This window comes from Narcine bancroftii, chromosome 4, assembly GCF_036971445.1.
Source record: "Narcine bancroftii isolate sNarBan1 chromosome 4, sNarBan1.hap1, whole genome shotgun sequence".
In the NCBI taxonomy this organism is placed as follows: domain Eukaryota; kingdom Metazoa; phylum Chordata; class Chondrichthyes; order Torpediniformes; family Narcinidae; genus Narcine; species Narcine bancroftii.
Genome location: NC_091472.1, coordinates 185,420,412 through 185,436,920, shown reverse-complemented (window position 1 = coordinate 185,436,920; position 16,509 = coordinate 185,420,412). Strand labels below are relative to the sequence as shown.

At 40.7% G+C, this 16,509-nt stretch overlaps 1 protein-coding gene across 3 annotated transcripts in view; it reads right to left on the bottom strand.

The window, feature by feature from the left end:
- The window catches only part of LOC138761309 (transmembrane protein 132C), a 988,143-nt gene that overhangs the window by 295,978 nt on the left and 675,656 nt on the right, over positions 1-16,509 (bottom strand). For all 3 annotated transcript variants that reach the window (XM_069933208.1, XM_069933210.1, XM_069933209.1), the window contains exon 4: positions 4,156-4,299. In XM_069933208.1, coding sequence (XP_069789309.1) covers positions 4,156-4,299 — 144 coding nt within the window. The remainder of the gene's footprint in view (positions 1-4,155; positions 4,300-16,509) is intronic.

The following is a 16,509-nucleotide window of genomic DNA, read 5'->3' as shown; positions in this document are numbered from 1 at the left end:
TAGATCAGATCATTATCTACATCTGTGGTTTCATGTCTGGGCTTTCAAATTGTGATGAAAAAAATAGAAAAATTACCCAATTTCAGACATTAATTAATATTTTTGTGTTTTTTTTAAGTACATTCTGATTTTAAGTATGTAAATAAGTACAAGGTTAGTCTATTCAGTCCCTCAACTATATTCTCGTCTCTACCTAGATCTGTTTCTCAACTCATTTTTCCAAATCTCCGACAAATAATTTTCTCCTTCAATAAAAGAAACAGCCTTTATCCTTCAGTGCCTCAAATAAAATCTTGCCTTAACTTCTCATACAACAAGGCAGCATTCAACAGAGTTCGCCTGTTAAAGTGGACCTGAGGTTGCTTGAAAACAAAGACCAATACAGCTGCTAAAGCAAATTTTTAATCTCTTTGCAAAGCATGAGAACTCCGTTTCAGCAAGAAGCCCTGCCGTAAGCAGCTAGTTTCACCCCAAGAGTGTCCGCGGCTCACAGGTTGTATGTTTTTACAGATAAATTTTCAGTTTCCCAGAACATTTGAACAGACTTTTCCATATTAGTAGATTTCTTCAAATTCCCTTGGGATTCGTTAATCAGGGTCATGTCCCTTACCCAAAGGTTTATTGTCCTTTACGGTCTTCGTCAAATAAGGAGTTGTTGTTATTTAACCCTGCTGAATTATCAAAAGATTCCATGGAATGTTCTCGCCATATTATTTTGGTTACTACTTTAAAACATACAATCTCAGACCCACAGCAACATAAAGGGAAACTCAACATATCTCCAGCAGGTAGATTGGTCTGGAAGGAGAATAGCATTGGGAGATTACAACAAAAAGGTCTCTTCACTGGAATTGTATAACCTCAGAATTCCTTTGTATACATGCATCACTGAAATCAGAAAAGCTACCTTAAAGAACATTTTGCGTCTCCCCGGCCCTTTTAAGCTGAATTAGAACACTGTATTTTCCACATGACAGAAGCTGTCAGTGCTGATCCCCACTTGTAACCCATAGCTGTATTCACCAAGAAGCTACTGTTCCTATCCCCCAAGGAACAACCACAATTTCCAGAAATACCATTTGCACAATTTAGGTCATTTTTAATTAATTAAACTGTGCTAACACATGACAATAACCAGAACAGCATATTAATCATCTGATGCCATGAACTGCAGCCATTTAATTTATTCATGCATACAAATTAAAGTGTTGAGTGGTTAAATTAATCTTTTGAACAGTGATTTTGTCACAGCCTCGGCAGTTAAAGATTATTAAAGATTCAGCCTCAATGAAATGCAGGTCATTTGCGTATGCTTCATTAACTCTGCACGTTACCTAATTTCTTGTCATAGGTCATGTCAAAGCTTATTAGAGAAAAAAACCCACAAACTCAACATAACCTTCTGCTGTGAAGTGGATTCAATCAGGAATTACACCTCATTGTGACTCGCTGTCACTAAAGGACAATATTTCCCAAACCAACAGGGTCCAGAGCTGATAAAGCTGGGGATGACAAGATCCCTGCAGTGAAGTATTGCAAATTGAATTGGGAAAGCTCACTTAGAGACGATCGGCCAGTGCTTTATAATGATCTACCTCTGAGAGATTTTAGAATGTCTTTAATCTTTTTGAGTTGACAAACATATTCCTTTGAATTCCTACAGTGTAGCAGAGTCAATGCTGCAATGGCTTTCTCCTTTTCTACAAACAAGATTATCATTTGTAATTTGGTTCATTATCCTCAATCTCACAGCAGGAGGGTCTGGAGGTGTGCAAGGCTTCATCTGCTCTCCTGCAGTAATCTGACAGACCTTACACCATTTTGACAGTGCAGCGCCCTCTCCAAATGGGGTGCTGGTTATATTTATATATTATTCCCTTATGGCATAATTTGGCCCATCTAGTCCATGCGGGTTTCAAGAGTTTATCCAGCAATCTTATTCACCCATTTACTTCACACACTACTATTTTTTTATTTATAGTAATGTCATAAGATGCACTCTGATGCTGCTGTGAAACAGCAAATTTCATGACTTGTTCACGACAATAAATTCTGATCTGTACTTCTCCGAATGATATATAGGATGAGTCGCACTATAGAGAAGAGGGGGAAAATCTTGGAGTGTGAACTGAGAGTTACAACCTGAGTCTCAACGTGGACAATATGAAGGAGATGGACTTCAGAAGGACTAGGAATGACCACCCTCTACTGCACGTCAATAACTCAGTAGTGGAGAAAGCAGAGAGCACCAAGTTCCTTGGAGTTCACTGAACTAGCGATGTTTCGTGGATACACAGCATCTCCTCACTTGTCAGGAAGGTGAAGCAGCACTTCCTGAGACTGCCAGCCACCATAATGTCAACCTTCTCCAAGAGCTCTGTCGAGAGCTGGCTGCATCATAATATGGTGCGGGTACCGCAGAGAATTGGATCGGAGATCAATCTACAGGACCACAGGAGCAGCAGATTCTCCCTCTTCCCCCATCAACATGATCTACCGAGATTGTTGTCTGAAGAGGGACGCAAAAATCACTGAGGACCCCATTCCACTCCACCCATAGCATTTTTCAGCTTCTCCTGCTGGTAAAGAGATTGGAGCCAGTACCACCAGGCTGAGGGACAGCTTCTTCCCACAGACAGTGAGAATGATGAACAACCAAAGGAAATCCTCACACTAACATATGAGTCTCTCATATTTACAAAACTTCATTCTTTATTTATACTTATCCTGTATGTTTATTGTTTGCCTGTATGTTTGTTGTGTCTGGGTGTGTGACTGCCATGTTTTGCACCACGGACTGGAGAGCACTTTTTTTGTCCGTTTTTTTTTTATTTGTGCAACCAGATGGCAATAAACTTGACTTGATTTAAGTTATGAGATTTCAGTCAGCCTCTCAATAGGTTCTATTTTGTGAAATTTTAGCCCATCGTCAAGGGTCATACAGTTTTACAGTGTGGATATAGGCCTTTCGGCCCAACTTGACCATGGCAGTGAAATAAGAAAGTTTGCAGATGCTGTGATTGTAGTAAATACACAGAAGTGTTAGAGAAATGCAGTAAATCCTGCAACATCCAGTGGCCTGAGCCATTGACAAGGCATGGAAACCAAGTTATCTATCTAACCTATTCATGTTTGCTTGCATTGGACCCATATCTTTTCCTACCCATTAATCGGCCTAAATATCAATTGCAAAATCTGAAGTAGACAAATAAATATAGGTGAAGATGTGATAGCTCCTTAAATTGCCAGCTATTTATCACATAAATAACTTCCAAGCATTATTTTAAGGCACAATTTCAACCCTTTCTAATCTAAGTAACTTGTGTGCAGTTGGCAAACTTCCTTCACTACTTCTGCAATCAAGGATGTTTTCAGAGATGAGAATAAAGACCTCCATGCTGGATTCTCTCCCACCACATTGCTTCCCAAACATCAGTGTTTTTTATGTGCTGAATAATCCAAATCAGCTTGGCTACTTAATCCAAAGAACAGATACACCTTCAAGCCCATCAAAGATCAAGCTCTACCGACTCATGCTCAATGGCTACGTGACATCATGTCACGTTTAAATTTAGAGAAGATCAGATGCTCAATTTCCTATTTGAATTCAAATTTTCAAACACTGTGGGGACCTTTTATGAAATATTTTAAGATTCTCCGATTTAATACGAACGCAGAAGTGACTAATAAGGTCATTTATTCCTTCGATTAGGATTTTTTTCCCCTCTCCTTGCCAAACAGCTTCATTTCTGGAAGAGGGTTTAGATTTTTTTTAAATAATAAAATATTACTGTAATATTATTTATTTAATTGAGAACGTGGGTACCTTGGTAATAGTGTAATGCACTATTTTTTGACTTTTAGCATGTATTCTTATGGGACTCTATTTTTCAATAAAAATATTGAAAAAGAAAAGATCACGCATCAATGAGTAAAATGGCTTCCAAGCTCTGTCATAGAAGCTTGACTACTGAAATGCACCTTAGTGCAAACTAAAGATTTTCTGCTCTTGAAATTAGAACACAAGTTCTCACTTTCATACTTCTTCAACATTAATTAATTGCCTTTACATCAAAACCACACAGAGGAGAACAAAGGTAGAGACTGCATTCCGCAGTATTGAATTGTCAGAACAACAAAGTTACGTCAACATACCTTCAGCACATTTTGGTCTGATGATTTGCATGTCACAAATTCCGAGACATCTGTCAAGGTGCTGTCTTCCTCCACCACAATGACTTTTACAGGAACTGCCACAGATTTGCCAGTTAGAATTGCAGTGTTGAGAATTTCAGTGCTCTGAAAAGAAAAGAGTTTCAGTAAATATTAGGGAGGAAAACTAAGGACCAGAATTAGTGTTTCAATAGTTATTCAATGGAATAACTTTCTTATGTGTTACTGTTGCCGTCTTCAGAAGGAAATGGTAAATCAGCATTCTTCACACTGTTGCTAACTCAGCAAGTGTCTTGTATGTTGCACACAGATAAGGCAGCATGTGTATAAATTTGCTGTTGGCCTGGCAAAATATTAAACCCCTGCTATCCTTGTTAGAGCATCTGCTATTTTCCACCAAGTTTTCAAGAAAGGAATTCTCTTTTCTTTTTAAACCAGTGCCAATGCACAAAGAAACAGTGAGAGTGTCATCTGGCATCTGAGGTGAGATCCTGGGAAACTATAGGGGAATAGAGAGAGAGAGGGAGATTGGAGGTCTCATAAACTTATGGGTTACTTTTTGTCAAATGACCCCCTGTCCATACTCTCAAAAGGTATCACAGCACTTGCCAAATGTCCCGAGCTCCCACAATATCTCTCAACAAATTTCACTTCAACCTCTTATTTTGCTGTTTGTGGAAGCTCGTGTTGTGGAATTTACCTCCCACGATTCTTTAATTATAACAATAATGATTATCTCTGAAGGACCTCTTAGCCTGGGAGGCACTTTGGAATCCCATAAGGATAAGACATTGAAATAGCATTGCGAGTTTTTCTCATTTTACTTTTTATTTATTCCCTCACATTCAGCAGCAGGTAGGCGCAAGTTGTTGCAACAAGCTTCCACGGCACAATCTGTTTTGAGCACGTTACTGCTCCCCAATCAACAGAGTAAAGCAGGATGGACAAATGGAGCTCTGCCAGCTTTCATCTTTGGGATTATCAAATACACCACTTGTCTTTCTGGGAACCCAGCCAGATGAGGAAGTACAGCTGCATCGTGCTTCTGTATTCCTGGAGAAGGAAATTCATCAGCGGCCAACCCAAAGCAAGAGATCACTTATAAGAAACTACTGAAGTCTGGAAGCACCAAAACACCAGAATTCAATGCAATAGGTGTGTAGGGATTGATACTTTTAGGGCGATCTGCATAATTGAGCTCAGGCACTTCACCCAGTGTCAGTTCCAAATGAGGAGAAAAACAAACATCAGGTTCATTGTCTTCTTCTCAGACGGTCCTTTAGGTTGGAGAATGACTTGCTTCTATTCAGGTACTGTGGGCTTTGAGATGACTGATAGGCCAATGTGGAGACTGCAGGCTCTTCCACAAATGGGACTGAAAGGCCAGACATGTGAATAGTGTATGCGTTATCTTCTGTATGGGTGGCTTCCCAATACCAGTTTGAACTATCATGGGTCAGGAATTTCCAAGAAAGAATGTGGAAAATATATTTATTCCAGAACAAATATTCTAAAATGTTCTTCATTAAACATCTTCCCCTGTCCATTTGGAAATCACCTCTCTTAAAAGGACTTGATGCAGGGTGTCTATGTTGTGAGTGTATGTCAAATGTGTGAATGATGAGGCCCAGCCCATGTAGGGTGAGAACACAGAACATATATCAACACAGCACTGCAGACCCTTTGGCCCACAACATTGTGCTGTCTTACATAAATCTACTCCGTGATCACTCTAACCCAGGGGTTCTCAACTTTTTTTGCCTTGGGCCCCACTTCAATTTTATATAAAAAACATACACCCCACCATTAGCGGAAAAAAGTTTAATATTCAAAAGAAGTTTTAACTAAATAATTTACTGAGTGTATTTCAATGCAATTAAGGTCGGGAATACACTGGAACACATATTTCATAGTCAACAACTACTTCAATATGGCAACCATCTCAAACACACATTCAACAATTGTCAATCACTTGCCCCTGACGCTGGCTGCAGATTTTATTTTGATTCGAGGGACTCATTTTGTTAGTTTCAACCTTAAATTTCCATGTTTTGTAATTTCCAGTCAGTTTCTCTTAGCAAATCACAAACAGCACTGAAGCCACATTCTACTAAATCTTTGGCTTGGCTTCGCGGACGAAGATTTATGGAGGGGGTAAATGTCCACGTCAGCTGCACGCTGAATCTACTAAATACTAAATAAGACGATGGAAAATGTATTAATAGTTCGTTTGCTAAAGTTGTACTTATTTTCAATCTCATTAGACAGCCACATCATGGCTCCTTTGACTTTGAACAGAGTTTTCACAAATTCATTATGTTGCAACTCAGATAACTCCTCTTGGTATTGCACTGGAACTTCAGATACGTCCTGTAATGATATGGTTGTGTGTACTGGCTGACCCGCCCTCCGGATGACATCCTCCCTGGACTCTTCCCATGTGACCCAGGCCATAAAGGTCGAGTCCCCTCTTCCTCTCCTCATTTCCCTAGCCTTAACCTGGGCCAGCAATCCCTAGTGTAATAAAGCCTATCGTTCCCCTTAGTCTTTGTCTGTGTATTATTGGGGCAACTGGTAGCGCCCAACAATTTATTACACTAGATTTTTGAAGGTCTCCAGTAATGGAAAAGTTGCTGCGCCCTGAACGGCTAGAAGTAGATCCACCAAGACCCGAGTGCACCTGAACCTTTTGAAGAGTGGGTGAACTACTTTAATAATTTCCTTGACGCCGACGCTAAAGTGGTCGATTCCGACGAAAAGAAATTGAAAATCCTATAGGCGCGAGTCGGCCAGAGGGCTTACCAGGCCATCCAGAGCAGCACGACCTACACTGAGGCCATGGCTGAACTACGGACGCTGTACAACCCAAAGGTGAACGAAGTTTACTCCCGTTACCTGCTGGCGTCCAGAAAGCAACAGCCTGGTGAGTCTGCTGTGGAATTCATTTGGTCCTTGGTCACACTAGGAAAAGACTATCTGGGGAATCCCTCAGCCACGATATTGTTGACCAACGCGTGGAATACCTGATCCGGGATGCCTGTGTGTCAGGGTTGAGGTCAGACTATATTCGACAGCATCTCCTCGAAGAGGATCAACTCCTGCTAAAAAAGGCGATCAACCTGGTCAGGATTCGAGACTCGGCCCAGCGCCATGCGGAGTCAATTGTGGGCAGAAGTGGGCCTACTATGTACGTCTCGCCACAAGGGCTGCCATCCTGGGACTAAGCGTCGGGGGGGGGTCACTGCTGCAGTGACACCAGCATCACCATGGTGCAACTTCTGTGGGAGGCTAGGCACTCGAGACGCCTCTGCCCCACGAAAGGAGCCACCTGCTTGGGCTGCAGGAAGAAGGGGAAGGTCTGCAGGTCCAGAACTCTGTCCAGGAGCAACACAGTGTGTGTACCCGAGGGCTTCCGGTGCTGACCGTGTGCGAGGTAAAGGGGCGCCATCTTACCTGCTCCCAACCTCTACGCTGCAGCCTATCCCTACGATGACTTCATTTCCGCCTGCCACGACTCTACTTCTTCCTTCTTCTGGTCAACATGGAGGTCGCCATCTTGGGAGGGCCTCCCCACCGACGACGATGAGATGCCTGTATTGGCATCAATCACCCTGAATCAAGCCACCCCCCACCCGATCACGAACTCAATGATGTAGTCGAGGTGAATGGGCACAAGACAAACTGCCTCTTTGACAGTGGCAGTACCGAAAGTTTTGTCCATTCTGACATGGTCTGTAGACTCTCCCTTCCTGTCAGGCCGATGACCAGATCAGTACCAATGGCAGCGAAGGACCAACAAACTTGTATCCGGGGGTACTGCGTAGTGTTTCTAATGGTGGGGGGGAGGGGGGAGTGTTACAATGACTTTGTACTGTTGATTATGCCCCAGCTCTGTGCACTGATCTTTCTGGGCCTTGACTTCCAGAGTCAGTTCAAGAGTGTGACAATGGCGTTCGGGGGTCCCCAACTGCCGCTGACTGTTCACAACCCCCAGCTTTTGGACCCCACCCCCCAACCAGGTACCCAGTCTCCTGCACTGTCCTGCAGTCTCACCACCCTGTGGGTGGCCCCTCCGTCATTATTCGCGAACCTCACTCTGGACTGCAAACTAATCGGCACCAAGCGTAGGCACTATAGCACAGAGGATATGCAGTTCATCTGGGCTGAGGTTCAACGACTCCTGGCTGAGGGGATCATAGCCTTTAGCACCAGTCCCTGGAGGGTGCAGGACCTCGTGGTCAGAGTGGCGGGCTATAGTTAAACCATCAACCACTTTATCCAGTTGGACATGTACCCCCTACCCCGGATAGCCGACTTGTTCAATAAAGGTGCGCAATACAGAGATTTTTTTCACCATTGACCTCAAGTCGGCTGACTATCAACTCCCCCTCCGTCCCAGCAATCGAATCTACATCGGATTTGAGGCTGATGGAAAACTATTCCACTTCCTGCGGGTGCCTTTTGGTGTAACTAATGGCGTCTCTGCTTTTGGGATGGTGGAGGAGCACAAGCTGATGGCAACGTTTCCATATCTTGACAATGTCATCATCTGCAGCCACGACCAGCAGGGCCACAACGCAAACCTCACCAAGTTCTTGCATATGGCTAAGTCCCTCAACTTGACAAACAATAAGGACAAGTGCATGTTCAATACAGATTGCCTGGCCCTTCCTGGATGCGTTGTGGCACATGGTCTCATTGCCCCGAACCCCGACTGCATGCAATCACTCATGGAGTTCCCTGTCCCAAACACGCTGAAGATGCCTGGTGCTGTTTTCTTACTCTGCACAATGGGTGCCCAATTACACCAATAAAGCCCACACCCCTTCGAACAACTCAGTGTTGATTTCAAGGGCCCCCTTCCGACCTTCAATAGGAATGCCTATTTCCTGACGGTGGTGGACAAATTCTCCAGGATCCCCTTTGCTATTCCCTGCCCGGATATGACCTCATTGACGGTTATCAAGGCACTGCATAGCATTTTCACTCTGTTCGGGTACCCTGACTAAATTCACAGCGACCGGGGGTCCTCATTCATGAATGAGGAGCTGCGACAGTACTTCCTAGCCAGAGGTATAGCCACCAGCAGGACCACCAGCTATAACCCCAGGGGTGATGGCCAGGTGGAAAGGGAGGCGGTGCTCCTGGCCCTCAGGACTTTTTTTTAAAAAAGGTTTATTTAAAATTTTACAAAATACAAGCATAAAATACACTAATTAAAAAAATGCCTCTAAATTACTCCCCTATAACCCCCACCCTCCAACCCACTATCTTACTATCCCTCCCTCCCCCCTGCCCCGGAGCTTAACATACACAAAGAAAAGTATTAAAACAAACAAATAAAATGGGTTAGGTTACAATACATCATTTCAGCAATTCAAACAAAAATGTTAAAAAAATATTTATATGTCCAAATTCATACATTTCAAATATGGAGTCCACATTTTTTCAAAAAAGAATAATTTTTTCTCAAATTATATGTAATTTTCTCTAATCATAAACATGATTGAATTTCAATATGCCACCTCTGTACACTCAACTCTGCATCATTTTTCTAAGTTACCGCTATACACTTCCTAGCTACTGCCAAGCTCAACCAAATAAATGCAATCCAAGATTTATCCAAACGCACTGTTAATGGATTCATATATTCTAATAAATACAACTACAGATCCACATGCAAATCTATTTGAAATAAATCTCACAAAAATTTTATAATTTTTTCCAAAAAAGGCTTAACCTTTGTACAATTCCACACAGAATGAACAAAAGTACCTATCTGATCTCCACACCGAAAGCACAGATTAGAATCTCTAAAACCATACCCCTTTAACTTTTCAGGAGTTAAATACAACTGATGCAAAAAAATTATAATTGTCTAAACTATAACGCACATTAACTAATTTTGTGATACTATGCAAACATAAATCTGAGCATTCTTCCTCAGAAATAGAAGTAGATAACTCCTGTTCCCATTTATCTCTCATTCTCAATACACCTACCTTCTTCATTTTTGACTGTAACAAAGAATATATTTCAGAAACCAACCCTTTCTTTCCCTTATCCATAAGCGATATTTCCTACTTCGATTGTATTGGTAACATCATTTCTCGACCAAAACTATTCATTAAAAAATCACATACTTGATAATAGGCAAACAATGTATTTTGTGATATCCCAAACTTCTCCCTAAGCCTATCAAATGAAAGAAATTAACCTGCCTCAAAACAATCTTCAATTGATATCAAACCCTTTAAATCCCATTCCTTCAGATAAGGATTGGGCCCTCAGGTCTAAGAACATGCCAGTGTCCCGCTGGCAGGACGCTTTGTGCGAGGCTCTCCATGCCATCTGGTCGTTGCTATGCACCACCATTAACACAACCACAAATGAACGCCTTTTAGCTTTCCCTATGGAAGCACGATGGGGGCCATAAGATGGACCCACTATTGGAAGTGGTGCACCGCGTTCACACCAACCCACAATACGTGTTTGTGAGGTACCCTGATGGCCACGAGGACACTATACCGATCCGAGACCTGGCGAGGGCCAGAGACCCTGAAGCGGCCCTGCCGGCCACACACCATACTGGAGATCTGATCGCACTGCACAAGAGCACAGTCCTGGAGTCTGAGCCTCCTGTCTCTCCACCAGACCTCCAGAAGCCAACCCCCAGTGTAGCAGCAGACCACACACTCCCTTGGGAGTTTCCTGCTAGCACCCCGTCCCCAGCATTCCCCATCCCAGATTCTCCCGCGGCGGTCCCCCCCTCCAGAGGAGCAGCATTCGGACACACCGGCCCCTCGGCGGTCCGGAGGAAGGAGGAGGTCGTCCATGCAACTAAAGCTCTAGTCTGAAGGAGCTTTCTCCCACCTACTTGTTTCTTTCTTCTTCTCATGTTTGTTACCAGTGGTTTCTATTTAAAAAGAGGGGGTGAATGTAATGATACGGTTGTATGCACAAGCTGGCCTGCCCTCCTGATGACATCCTCTCTTAGACTCCTCCCATGTGACCCAGGCCATAAAGGTCGAGTCCCCTCTTCCTCTCCTCATTTCCCTCGCCTTAACCCGGGCCAGCAATCTCTGATGTAATAAAGTCTATCGTTCCCCTCAGTCTTTGTCTGTGCATTATTGGGGCAATTGGTAGCACCCAACATGTCCACTAGCAATGGTTGAGTTAATCAAGAGTGAAAATCCATTGCCTTTAAATCACAAAGTCTATCACTGAAGTCGGAAACCAACATTTTCAAATGGTCAACAATAACATTTGTAGCAGCATTAGTTACCTCACACTTATTCAGCCATTAGAATTGACTTAAATTTCTTGCAGAAAACTCATTGAGGAGATCAAACAGTTCCATAAACCTTTTGAAGCAGTTTCCCTTTGACAACCACCTTATTTCAGTTCTGCATTTTTATTGACACAAAACTGCTTAAATAGACATTCACATTTGGCATCAACTTTGATGGCATTGATACACTTGATCATAGAATGCAGCATCTTGTGAAGATCAAGGGAAACTTTCTTGGCAATTAAGTTTTTTCAATGAATAACACAATGCACAACCAACATGTTTGGACTTCCATTCTTCATTAATTTTAAACATCCTTTTTTTAAACCCATCATAGCAGGAGCACCATCTGCAGCACAAGATACAATGTTTCCTTTTGGTATTTCATTTTCATCCAAATAATTTTTGAGCTTGCTGTAGATACCAACTGCAGAAGTAAATGTTTCCAATGATTCACAAAACAACATCTCTTCTTGAAACTCTTCCTGATCAATATATCTCACCTATGCCAATAACAGGGCCTCACTGTGTAATGGATTATATCATATTTTATATTGTATCTAGTTATGTTTTTGAAGGAGCTAGATTGTGGGAGTAGTGTACGTCACAAACACTTCACAAAACAGATCTCATTTAAAATGTAAGAGCTTTGCTCAAATCAGACACTTCTGGCCGAGTGTCTTTGTTAAAACAATAAAATCTGCTTTGCTAAACATTTTCTCAAGGAGGTGCAAATAGAGCCCAAGATTCATTTGTCAGAGGAGTCATGTGATGGTGAAATGGCTGGTAGGAGAATACCAGCCCTCTCCAGAAAAGAAGAAATAAAGTGAAGAAAACACAAAGTTCAAGAAACACGAAACATAACAAATAAAAGATAAAGTTGTGGAGAAAAGAAAGAAAATGGCACCCAAGAAGAAAAAAGCAAAACAATGGGAAAAAAAAAGAAAAGTCACCGGAAGAGAAAGGAGAAGGCCTTACCCGCATGAAGAAACAGGGAGCCGTCATGGAGAAATGAGCCTGCACCCCAAGGTTGGTGACGACCCCGCAGAATCGTGACCTCCCGACTGCTGAAATGTCTCTGAGCCAAACAGAAGTGCACAATGCACACACTAAGGAAAAAGAAAACACCAACAGGAGGGGGGCCCAGCTGAGGAGCGAACTAACACAGCGTGACCAGCTGAGAGATGCCCAACAGCAGGACTCTCAGCTGGAAGAAGAGGAAAGCGACAGGAAAGAAGAAGAAGAGGAGGAGGAGGAGGAGGTGGAGGAGGAGGAGGTGGAGGAGGAGGAGGAGAACAAGCTCTGCAGGTAAAATAGATGGAGAGTATATAGATCAAAAAAATGTTCAAGAACAAATGAGAGCATTAAAAGAATGGTTGACATTAGAATTTAGTGAAATGAAAAGAAAAATGAAAAGTACAGAAGAAAAAGTGAGAAGAATAGAGCTGGTCATAACAGAAATAGGGAAGATTAGAAAATGTGGAAGAACGAGAAACGGCTGTAGAAATTGAAGTGATTGACTTAAGAAAATTGGAAGAAAGTGGCACAAAAGTTAAAGTGTCACAAGAGTGGTTAGCTCAGAAGATGGATATAATGGAAAACTATAGTAGGTAAAATAACATAAAGATAGTGGGCCTAAAGGAAGATGAAGAAGGCACAAATATGAAAGAATTTATAAAAGAATAGATCCCAAAGATCCTGGGAATGCCAGAAATACAGGAAGGAATGGAAATAGAAAGGGCACACAGAACACTAGCCCCGAAACCACAGTCACAACAAAAACCAAGATCTGTTTTAGTAGAATTTCTGAGATATACGACAAGCTAAAATATACTGGAGTGGGCAAGGAATAAAATTAGAGAAGACAAAAAACCATTGGAATACAAGGGTCAAAAAAGATTTTTTTACCCAGACGTAAGTTTTGAACTCCTAAAGAAGAGGAAGGAGTTTAACACAGCAAAATCGATCCTATGGAAAAAAGGCTATAAATTTATGTTAAGATATCCAGCTGTGCTTAAAATATTTATCCCAGGGGAGCAAAAGAGACTGTTGTCGGATCTGGAGAAAGCACGAAAATTTGCAGAATGCCTGCAGGACAGAAGGAGAGATGAAGAGATGTAACAAGAACGAAGAATGATGACAAACTACATAGAAAGATGTAAAAATAATGTATAAGTAAGATCTAAAGAAGGGAAAGAAAAGGGAAGAAAGGAAGTAAGGGGGGAAAAAAGAGGGTGAGCGTTGTTAAATGTGAAGATAAAAGTCTTTTCTGGAGAGGGTTGTGTGGGAGAGAATAACAGTCACTGCGAAATCAGTTGACGCTTGCGAGCGGGTTCGCAATCCAAATGGAGAGGGGAGTTGTGGTTGCCTGTCAAGGGACAAGGGGCAACACAGAGGGGGGGGGGAACACTTGGGGTTAAGGGAATTTTAGATGTGGGAGTTGTTGAAGTATTTTATATTTTAGAAGTGTTGTCATACATTGAGTTCAAAAGGGGGAAGGTGGTGGTGAGGAAGCAGAAATGAGGTGTAATCAGAATATGAGATGGCCATGTTGAACTATATGACTATAAATATTAATGGAATACATAACCAAATTAAACGAAAAAGGCTATTAAATTTCCTGAAAAAAGAAAAAAATAGACATAGCATTTGTGCAGGAAATGCATCTAACTGAAGTGGAACATAATAAATTAAGGAGAGATTGGGTAGAACACATAGCGGCAGCATCATATAATTCAAAAGCCAGAGGTGTAGCTATATTAATCAATAAAAATGTACCAATCAAAATAGAGGAGGAAATAATAGATCCAGCAGGGAGATAAGTAATGTTAAAATGTCAGATATATTCATAACTCTGGAATTTGGTCAATATATTGCACCTAATGAAGAGGATCAAAAGTTTATGCAAGATATTTTTTTGAAGATTGTAGATACGCAGGGGAATATATTGATAGGAGGGGATTTTAACCTTAATTTGGACCCAAAGTTGGATAAACCTGGACAAAAGACTAGCAAAAAGAATAAAGTGGCCAAATTTATGGTTAAATCAATGCAGGAAATGAAACTTATGGATATATGGAGGAGGCAGCACCCAAGGGAGAAGGAATACTCATATTATTCGAGTAGGCATAAAACATTCTGAAAGATTGATATGTTTTTGTCGTCAGCCCATATTCAAGGGAGAGTTAGAAAAACTGAATATAAAGCTAGATTGCTATCTGATCATTCACCCCTGTTATTAGCAATAGAACTGGAGGACATCCCACCAAGAACATATAGATGGAGATTAAACTCCATGCTACTTAAAAGAAAGGAATTTTGAGAATTTATTGAACGCCAAATTAAAATGTACTTTGAAATAAATACGAAATCAGTGAAAGGCAAATTTATATTATGGGATGCAATGAAAGCCTTCATTAGAGGGCAGATAATAAGTTATGTAACTAAGATGAAAAAGGACTACAATCGGGAAATAGAACAGTTGGAAAGGGAGATAGTAAGTACAGAAAAAGAACTAGCAACAAGGGAAGATATAACAAAAAGAAGAGAATTGGCGGACAAAAAAGTAAAATATGAAACATTACAAATGTATACGGTGGAGAAGAACATAATGAAAATAAAGCAAAAGTATTACGAGCTAGGAGAAAAAAAACACACAAAATATTAGCCTGGCAACTTAAAACAGAACAAGCTAAAAGAATCGTATTGGCATCAAGGAAAAAGGACAAACAAATTACATATAATCCAATGGAGATTAATGAGAACTTTAAGGAATTTTATGAACAATTATACCAAACTAAAGGGGAAAGAAGACAAAATAGAAGAATTTTTAGCTAAAATTGAACTGCCGAAATTGCAAGAAGAGGAGCAAAACAAGCTGATAAAACCATTTGAAATAGAGGAAATACAGGATATATTAAAAAATCTGCCAAATAATAAAACGCCTGGAGAGGATGGATTCCCAATAGAATTCTATAAAACATATAAAGAGTTATTAATTCTTCCTTTCCTGGAAGTAATGAACCAGATAGAAGAAACACAAAACTTGCCAGATTCATGTAAGACAGTAATAATTACAGTAATACCAAAGATGGAGAATGATCCACTAACACCAGCATCATATAGACCAATATCTCTACTTAATTCAGATTATAAGATAATAGCAAAATTATTAGCAAACAGATTGGCCGATTGTGTATCTAAAATAGTAAAACAAGATCAAACTGGATTTATTAACAAAAGACGAACAGTCTGTAAGTTCATTAATTTAATTCATGCAGTTCAAGGAAATAAGACGCCAATAGTGGCTGTTGCTTTAGATGCAGAAAAAGCCTTTGACAGGGTAGAAACTTTAAAAATTATTATAGAGCAGCACAATTAAGGTATTTATCAGACAAGGGAAGAACCAGATTGGACGAAGATAGAGTTAGATAAAATAGGGAAGAGGGTACCGGAACATATACTGTATAAGTGGGATAAAAAGCTGGTGCAATATAAAAGCTCACCTGTACTGCATCACTTACTCAATATATGGAAGAAGATCCACTTAGAAAGGAAAAAAAACAAATGACCAACTACCAAAATTATTATTGATGCAAAATCAACTAATCCCTTTCACAATAGATAACCTTTCCTTTAGAGAATGGGAGAGAAAAGGAATTAAAAGAATAGAAAATTGTTTTTTGGGACATAATTTATTATCATTTGAACAAATGAAGTACAAATATGGAATAACTCATGGTACAATGTTTGCATACCACCAACTGAAAACCTACTTAAAGGACAAATTGGGAAGCAAGCTGAGGTTACCAGAAGGAAGCAGCTTTGAATATGTGATTGCAGACACAATGATAATTAAAAGATTTATAACAAACATGTACATCAAGCTGCAAGAGAAGGAAAATGATGAAATAAGCTACAACCCAAACAAAAGTGGGAAAAAGATTTAAACATAAAGGTAAAAAATGAAAAATGGGAAAAGTTATGCTCTGGAACTATGAAGAATATAATAAACATGAGGTTATGCATGATACAATATAATTGGT